This window comes from Physella acuta, unplaced genomic scaffold (assembly GCF_028476545.2).
Source record: "Physella acuta isolate Inbredline_101_S28 unplaced genomic scaffold, ASM2847654v3 ptg000257l, whole genome shotgun sequence".
Taxonomy (NCBI): domain Eukaryota; kingdom Metazoa; phylum Mollusca; class Gastropoda; family Physidae; genus Physella; species Physella acuta.
In genome coordinates, this window is record NW_026731776.1 from 456,487 (window position 1) to 465,701 (window position 9,215).

At 37.6% G+C, this 9,215-nt stretch overlaps 1 protein-coding gene across 5 annotated transcripts; it reads left to right on the forward strand.

Moving 5' to 3' along the window:
* Nucleotides 1–4,118: 4,118 nt before the first annotated feature.
* LOC131938825 (cytochrome P450 3A29) lies at nucleotides 4,119–8,921 on the forward strand. Of its 5 annotated transcripts, none has more exons than XM_059297027.1 (3): nucleotides 4,119–4,392; nucleotides 6,186–6,414; nucleotides 7,128–8,921. In XM_059297027.1, exons 2-3 carry the CDS (start codon nucleotides 6,335–6,337, stop codon nucleotides 8,551–8,553), a joined length of 1,506 nt encoding a protein of 501 aa, XP_059153010.1. In that variant the 5' UTR covers nucleotides 4,119–4,392; nucleotides 6,186–6,334; the 3' UTR covers nucleotides 8,554–8,921. The 5 variants fall into 5 exon arrangements, with proteins under 5 accessions (XP_059153010.1, XP_059153014.1, XP_059153013.1 ...); XM_059297031.1 differs by having other exon boundaries at nucleotides 6,224–6,414; XM_059297030.1 differs by having other exon boundaries at nucleotides 4,133–4,154.
* The last annotated feature ends 294 nt before the right edge of the window (nucleotides 8,922–9,215 follow it).

Genomic DNA, 9,215 nt, shown 5'->3' on the forward strand with positions numbered 1-9,215 from the left:
TGACTTCTGGGTCTCGTCAAGTCATGTGACTTCTGGTTCTCGTCAAGTCTTGTGACTTCTGGTTCTCGTCAAGTCTTGTGACTTCTGGGTCTCGTCAAGTCATGTGACTTCTGGGTCTCGTCAAGTCATGTGACTTATGGGTCTCGTCAACTCATCAAAGTCAGTTAAAAATTGGAACAAAAAAATAAACCGGGAATGATCTCCCCTAAACTTTCTCGAATATTCTTATACTAAACAATAGGGTTTGGCAAATCGGGAAATAGACATGATTTTTAATCGATTTTTAAGTACTTAAACTTTTTAAAATAGAATAGAATCTCGTAGAAAAGGAAGTGCACACCAAGCGAACGCCAAGCAAAATGTCTATAATACTAATAGTGCGGAATATTATTAGTACATTGAAAATTCACATGCGTTTTTTGAGAAATAGGAAATAGCGAAATTTACTACTTCCGATTAACGGAAATTAACGGAAATTACTCAAAATTTGATAGACGGCAGAGAATTAGATCTTTTACTTACATGTGAAAGTTCATTTATCTATCTGAAATAGTAATCAAGTTATAGGTTTTTGAAAAATTGAAAGTAGAAAAAGTTCCACTTCCGGTTATCGGAAATCGCTCAAAAGTTGAAAAGATTTGCAAAAATCTCGATTTTTATTTTAATTTTTTTTTTTGCACGATTACAAGACTTTCTCTATGCTTCTTATATACGCGAAAGTAATGAATGTCAATTTTTTTTTAAAATAGTATTCTTATTTGTGATAACTTGTAAACCGCGTAGAAAGTCGTGTTAGACTGCGGTTGACAATTCTGTGTACTTTAGGCCGGCGCACCGTGAGAGTCCAATTACAGGAGAAGACAACTCCAAATTTATTCTTCCTATATGAAGGGTGGATCATCGCGTGGACCACCAGACACTCGAGTTGTCGTTCCTTCCGCGTGAGGGACAAATGAATGTACTTCACCGCCAGACGGCACGCGAGACAATATGTCTAAAGCTAACTAAATACCGAGATAAGGCGTGAATATTTTATAACAAAATACACCAGAAAAATGGTTGCTATTTTTAGAATAGAATTTCTGTTTTGGTATTTGATTATTTTTAAAAGCTTTAGGTAGCAAGTGCGTACACAAATAGGCAGCTAGAGGTTAAATAGGTGGCTAGATGTTACACAAATAGGCAGCTAGAGGTTACAAAAATAGGCAGCTAGAGGTTACACATATAAGTGGCGTGAGGTTACACAAATAGGTGAGTAGAGGTTACACAAATAGGCAGCTAGTGCGTACATAAATAGGCAGCTAGAGGTTGCTCAAATAGGCAGCTAGAGGCTACACAAATAGGTGGCTAGAGGTTACACAAATAGGCAGCTAGAGGTTACACAAATAGGCAGCTAGAGGTTACACAAATAGGTGGGTACATGTTACACAAATAGGCAGCTAGAGGTTACACAAATAGGCAGCTAGAGGTTACACAAATAGGTGGGTACATGTTACACAAATAGGCAGCTAGAGTTTACAAAAATAGGCAGCTAGTTTGTACATAAATAGACAGCTAGTGTGTACACAAATAGGCAGCTAGAGTTTACACAAATAGGCAGCTAGTTTGTACATAAATAGGCAGCTAGTGTGTACACAAATAGGCAGCTAGAGGTTACACAAATAGGCAGCTAGTGTGTACAAAAATAGGCAGCTAGAGTGTTCACAGATAGGAAGCCAGAGTGTAGATAAATAAGGACCTGTCTGCATATTAAAGCAAGTTATGGTAATTAGCTTTTTTATTCGTCTAGTATTAATTAAACTTTTTTTTTCAATTAATTAATGCATAGGCCTACACAGTGGCGTAGGCAGGGGGGGGGTGGGGTTAGGGGGGTCATAACCTCCCCCCATAGACCCCTCGGTATATATATAAAAAGTATGAGGGGGTGCAAATCGAAAGTTTGAGGGGGGTGCAAATCGAAAGTTTGAGGGTGGGGGGTGCAAATCGGAAGTTTGAGGGGGGGGGGGTGCAAATCGAAAGTTTGAGGGGGGGTGCAAATCGAAAGTTTGTCCCCGGGTAAAAATTGGACCCCCTCCCCCACCCCTTGAGACGATCCTGACTACGCCACTGGGCCTACATGAAGATACGCTGCGTGGAAACAAATTACAAATAACAACAACAAAGTCAAATTTAAAGTATTTTTGGTTCACTAAGAAGCAGGCGTATACAAATGTATTGTAGGCCTACTATGACAAAAACTTCGTATTTACATGTTATTATGTTGTTTGCACTACAATGCAGACAATAAAAACGAGTTGTTTTTTTTTAAACACTAAATTTTACATCAAATTATAGAATTTAAAACAAATTTAATTGTCCGTTTTAAAAAACAGTTCAGCTGTGTTGATCCTGGCTAATGCAATGTTTCTTCTCAATCTACCATCCCCACCAATCCCCTACCAGTTAGGTTGTAGGTTACGGTTTACGGGTAAGGGGTAAGGGGTAAGGGGTAAGGGGTAAGGCCAGGCCAGGCCAGGTCAGGTCAGGTCAGGTGAGGTTAGGTTAGGTTAGGTTAGGTTAGGTTAGGTTAGGTTAGGTTAGGTTAGGTTAGGTTAGGTTAGGCTAGGCTAGGCTAGGCTAGGCTAGGCTAGGCTAGGCTAGGCTAGGCTAGGCTAGGCTAGGCTAGGCTAGGCTAGGCTAGGTTAGGTTAGGTTAGGCTAGGCTAGGCTAGGCTAGGTTAGGTTAGGCTAGGCTAGGTTAGGTTAGGTTAGGTTAGGTTAGGTTAGGTTAGGTTAGGTTAGGTTAGGTTAGGCTAGGCTAGGCTAGGCTAGGTTAGGTTAGGTTAGGTTAGGTTAGGTTAGGTTAGGTTAGGTTAGGTTAGGTTAGGTTAGGTTAGGTTAGGTTAGGTTAGGTTAGGTTAGGTTAGGTTAGGTTAGGTTAGGTTAGGTTAGGTTAGGTTAGGTTAGGTTAGGTTAGGTTAGGCTAGGCTAGGCTAGGCTAGGCTAGGTTAGGTTAGGTTAGGTTAGGTTAGGTTAGGTTAGGTTAGGTTAGGTTAGGTTAGGTTAGGTTAGGTTAGGTTAGGTTAGGTTAGGTTAGGTTAGGTTAGGTTAGGTTAGGTTAGGTTAGGTTAGGTTAGGTTAGGTTAGGTTAGGTTAGGTTAGGTTAGGTTAGGTTAGGTTAGGTTAGGTTAGGTTAGGTTAGGTTAGGTTAGGTTAGGTTAGGTTAGGTTAGGTTAGGTTAGGTTAGGTTAGGAATATCACATCATCTGTATGGGCTAGTTACTAGCTGAATATCACATGAACTGTGGTATGGGCTAACAAAACAAAACCAGTTGTATTACTTTTCAAGTAGAATCTAGAGACTTTAAGTGTTGTGAAAAAGGAGCAGCTTCGTTCCTGTTTTCCAGGTCTGTGTTTAACTTGAACGACAGGCGATGTATTTTCCTTAACCATGAGTGATTTCAAACAAGAGAGTTAACCGGTTTAAAAGAGGAAAATCTTTCTAAAGAGTAATTATTTCCCTTGAATTTCTGAATTGTACATAATATTGTCAGGCGTTTGGCTGCTAGCCTGAGGTCTCGAGTTCGGATCTCGGATATTCTCGGTTCGGATGATGGGTTCGTGGCTCACGTAGGGGAAAATAAAGGCAGCTGAGCATAGTGCTGACCACAACATCCCTTCATTTGCCGAGGTCAAGAAACATACCATCAAATATCTACCCTACTTCATCTGCCCAGTGGATCGTTAAGTTTAAAGACTAAAGACGAATCTTTACTTTTTATTCTTTTAAATTGACCAAAAGAAAACGTAACGATTGTGGAGAACGTAATGGTAATTAATACGTATACTAGAACAATGGTTTAGGCCTAAGCGTTCGGCCTTTTTTATTTATAGGCCTAACAACAATAATATATTAATACATTTAGATTTTGCCTTTTTAATTTTCCATTGACTTTTGTCATGTTTTAGATCTTGATCTAGATCTAAGTCTAGGCTATGTTAGTATTTTATTTTGGGGAGGCCTAATTTAAAAAAAGAAAATAATTTTAATTGAATTTTTGCTTTTTTTTTCGGAGATTTTTGTCAGCACTTTCGGTTTTGTTCGGCGACTTGTCTCTTGTAAACAAATAGATTCTAGAGCAAGTAGTAAAAACTGTAACAAACTTGTTGTGATAGGTGTTTTACTTTTAGAGAACTATTTTTTCTCATTAGTTGCTAAACATATGCACATTTAATTGTAATTTCATTATTTAACCGCAGCTACCCAACATATATAGATTCTTCTACTTAGTCATTAGTGTTGGTAAAATGGTTTTGTTATTTCAATTTTTGGAAATTAGGTATTCTCAGCTGATTAGGTAAACTCCAGTCCAAACGCCGAAACGAATCACTGAATCTCAGTGACACACTGAAGGTTGTAAGACAATTTATAATGTTATATAATCATTATGTTAATAACATGTTATGTAATTATTGTAATGTAAGTAGATCTAGAATCTAGATCTAAGTAGCACGTAAGTACGTACATATTGTACATAATGTACCAAGTGTAGATCTAGGGTAATCTATCGTTTTGGGTACGTAAAATCGCCCGCGATTTGTAATGTGAAAAACAGGTGACTCCTTAAGTTTTAATAATTATTTCACATTTTGAGGAGGATTTATGTTTTAAAAAATTCAAAAATGTTTCCTTGATTCATTTATGTACCTGTTTTTACACAATTGAATTAAAACTATTCCGTAATAAATGAAGACTAGCGATGTTTCCAACAGATGCAACCATGCTCATCTACTATAGCAGCCATCTTGTCTAAGTTTTATTTTTATAAGCTTTTAGCGCCAGATTCAGGGGGAAGCCACTCTATTTTACAAATGGCTGCTGTTTATATATAGCAAATCTTGCTCTCAGACACTGCTGTTTAAAGTTAATTTCTGGCCTATATCGATATATTTAGCCATTGATTTAGGTTTATTATTCATTTATCTATAATATTTGACACAAAAGTATGACAATATACTTCTATTAAAGCCTTGACAATGAGGTAACGTTTTCGTACATAAATAGCCGCGGGCGATTTTACGTACCCAAAACGATAGATTACCAGATCTAGTATTCTAGTAGTAGGATCTAGAATCTATTTTATAATTTTAGTATTTTTAGTACTAGATTCTAGATCTAGTTCTAGATCTAGACTCTAGATCTAGATCTAGATCTGAGATCTAGTATCCACTACTTACTACTTTAAATAACTTATTACTACTTAACTTACTTAAGACTTAAGATCTAGATTTAGATCTAAATCTAGAGAGATTCTATTCTAGAGTTACGTTAGTAGAGTACGAGATCTTAGATACTAGATCTAGATCTAGATACTTTGGTAAAACTATTACTATTACTATTATTAGGTAGGCCTACTTAATTTATAATTAAGATGTCTAGTCTAGTCTAGATCTAGAATCTAGACTATATCTAGAATCTAGACTTGTTCTGGATACTAGATTAATTTCTAGATCTAAAATTTAAGTTAGATAGATTATTAGATAGATAGTCTAGATCTTTAGCAATTATAGAGTATATTATAGAGGCATAGTCATAGGGCATAGTAGTAGGCCTATTGTATATGCCATGGCCTATAGGATAAGGATAGGGCTTAATTATAGTAATTATATTTATAATTAGATTCTAGTAATTCTAGACTCCCTAGATATCTACTATTATTATATGCCATTGAATCAACTTGTTTGCACTGTGGGCAATTTTAGGTTATGAGTTTATGGATAGCCAAATAAATATTACTTCTGATGCAGTGACCTAGATCTCACTAGATTAAATCCATTATTAATTTATTATACTATAGTAGTAATAAATGGGGCCTAGGTCAAGGCCTAATTAAATTATATTAATATATTTTTATAGGCTATACCTATAAAATAGTTTGATTAGGCCTATAATAGTCTATATAGTTATATACTAATAGCCTAATACTAATATGCGGAAAATGGAAAAACATAATTTCTTTATATTTTTATATGCAAGGGTTAGTAATCTAGATTTCTCAATATAGACTAGATCTATATATTTAATCTTTTCAGATTCAATAATTTCAAAAAATACATGTAAGCTAAAAATGTCAGTATTATGATGTTCTTTTTGTGCAGATAACACTCAGTCATTATTTATAATCATTCATCAATCAACTCCCACAGACTTGATAATTTGTTCTTTGATCCATCCATCCATCAAGACACGTGTTCTTTGTTTGCTGATCCATCCATCCATCCATCCATTAAGACACATGTTCTTTGTTTGCTGATCCATCCATCCATCAAGTAATACAGACACCTATCCAAGCAGGATGGAAAGTTTGTTTGATGGCCTTTACAAGTGGGCAGCTCCATTGTTCATCCTTCTAGTCTTACTATGTCTTCTGTACACGTAAGTAGGCTTATGTGTTTTCTCATAATGCCACTGTCTACCACTTCTGTACTGTCTGATAACTCTAATACTCTGACATTGTTGCGCAACAGTGTAGTCAGACAGGAGATTATTTAATTGCTAACTTAAAAAGTCCAGAGTACTGGCCCCGAGCCTATAAAGTGTGTTAGCAGGGGACAGCTACCCATGTAGAATTGAGAACTCCAACTTTGTTCTTTGGCGGACAAAGGCTATAAAAGCAAATACAGAAAGATAAGCAGACTGAAGTCGGGGGTCAACTGGTGATTTGGCACGTAACATGTTGACACTTAATACTAAATAGTGTTGGAGGAAATCCCCTCTAATTTCACAGTTAATAATGAAGAAGAAGATAATATTGTGGTCAAGCTACTTCAATAGTATTTTGTGATATTAATAGATATCAGAAATCAACAGTCAAGTCACTATCATTTCCATAAATTATTTGAATTATGCCCCTTTTATCTGTTCTTCTATACTAAAAATATATTGTTAATGGAATAAAAAACAAGTAAGTTAATGTTTTGCCTATTTTATTTTAGTAAATTTCTGCTTGTAATTTTTTACAAATATCTGCATATTGCAAAGTTCATATTGAATTTCAAGGTTATGAGGATTAAATTGTCTATCCTTTCCTAAATAACCGAGTAGTTTTGGCTGACAATGTTAAGACAATATGTTTTTGTTTTGTTTAGCTATGGCAAGCAACCTTATGGCCTGTGGAAGAGACTGGGTGTGAATGGACCTGAGCCCACCGTTTTGTTTGGAAACATTCAAGACCTGTATGGCCCGGAAGGTTCCAGGACAGCCTACTCCAAGTGGCAGTCAGAATTTGGCAGAGTCTATGGCATCTACTTCTTCAGGCACCCTGCTCTAGTCATCACAGAGCCAGAACTAATGAAGCAAGTCCTGGTGAAGGACTTCAACGATTACCGTGACAGAATGGCTTACGACAAAAGTATTTTGTTGAACCATGAGGTTAGCACTGGACTTTTTTTTGCCCGGGGTGGGGAGTGGAAGAAAGTTCGAAGTATTTTCACACCATCTTTCAGCCTGTCTAAAGTCAAATCTATGACCTACAATGTGAACAGGAGCGCGGAGAGACTTGGGGAGCATGTGCTTAAACTGGCCCGTGAGGGCACCCCGTGGGGGGCCAAGCTGTTCTACGGAGCCTACGCCATGGATGTGGTCACTGGCACCGGCTTCAGCATTGACGTAGACTCTGTCAGTAACCTTGACGAGCCTTTCACAAGACACGGACGGAGTCTTTTTATTTATAAAAAAACTGTCAAACTTTTGGCTTTCTTGAGTGGAGCATTCCCAGCGTTGATGTCACCTATAACTAAAACTTTTAAAATTGGATTTTTTAAGAGGGACGACATGGATTTTTTCTATGAGAACTTGACACGCATGATTGATGCTAGGATGAATGAGGAGAAAATCAACGATATTTTTCAAAGTTTTATCAACGTGCAGAGTGACGAGGCAGCAGGCGGGTTGAACCGGGATGAAATTGTTGCACAAGGCATCATGCTGTTCATCGCTGGCTATGAGACAGCTTCTAGCACCCTGCAGTTTTTGACCTATGAACTCGCTAAACATCCTGAAGCTCTGGAGAAAGTCATAGCAGAAATTGATAACATCATTGGAGACAAAGAGCCGAGCTATGACCTGTGCTCCAACTTAAGATACACAGAGGCGGCCATCAATGAGACCTTGAGGATGTACCCCCCCTTGTCTGTACTAACTAGACAGTCCAACAAACCTACAACACTGAATGGCATCGAGATTCCTGCGGAGACTGGCTTCATCATGCCCCTGTTCAACATCCAACGTGACCCTGAGTACTGGCAGAACCCAAACAGCTTCAACCCCGACAGGTTTGTTGAGGGCAGTCCGTCCTTCACGGCCTACGACCCCTTCACATTCATCCCGTTTGGCATCGGCCCCCGCCTGTGTATCGGCATGAAGCTGGGGATGTTGGAGATGAAGCTGGCACTGGTGCACATCTTGAGGAGGGTTGTCTTCACTAAGGCCACACCAGAACTATTGCACATCAACGACTTCACATCCATACTGCAGCCCTCGCAGCCAATCATGATTTATGCAAAGCCTCGTTGAGCAGTTTTACAGTGAAGATATTAAAGCTAAAGTCATAATTTCAGTAACTGCGGTCCAATCAAGATTTATGAAAAGCCTCGTTGGGAGTTTTCATTCAACGACATAATTTCAATTGGTGCAGCTAAAATAGTTTGCAAGTTTATGCTAACAAAACAGATGTTATATTTCTACACTGTTTTCAGCTTAAAGTGATATCAATGTTGCTGTACAGTACTTATATTAGCACTGTCTAAAGTCAATGCTACTAGTCTCCTCTATTTAAGCTTGTTTATTATTGGGGCTTTATTGTTGAGGCTGTTGTAAAAATCTCTGTATATTTTTAACTTTTTTAATATAATTTATATTATATTAAATAGATTGAAGCATAATTTAATTTTTTTTTCTTGAATGAAAGAAAATGTGTCAAAAAATGTGCTGACTGAAGAAAATCTACTCAGAGGTGTAGCGAGGGTGGGGCGGGGGGTGCAGACTGCACTGGGTGACACCATTTAGGGGGGTGACACCATGGCAAAAAATTGTAAAATAAACAGAAGAAAAATGCTTTTGCCAGTTGCATTAATGCTTAAATATGCGGCATATATTTTAATTATAAACTTATGTAGGTCGACATACACACACACATATATATATATATATATATTCTTTGTTTCTTGGTGGGGGGG

What these genes read in the sequence shown, in the direction of transcription:
- LOC131938825 (XM_059297027.1), top strand. Translation starts at nt 6,335, where the DNA reads ATGGAAAGTTTGTTTGATGGCCTTTACAAGTGGGCAGCTCCATTGTTC. An exon ending in TTACTATGTCTTCTGTACAC is followed by an intron (nt 6,415 to 7,127) that starts GTAAGTAGGCTT and finishes TGTTTTGTTTAG; the next exon opens with CTATGGCAAGCAACCTTATG.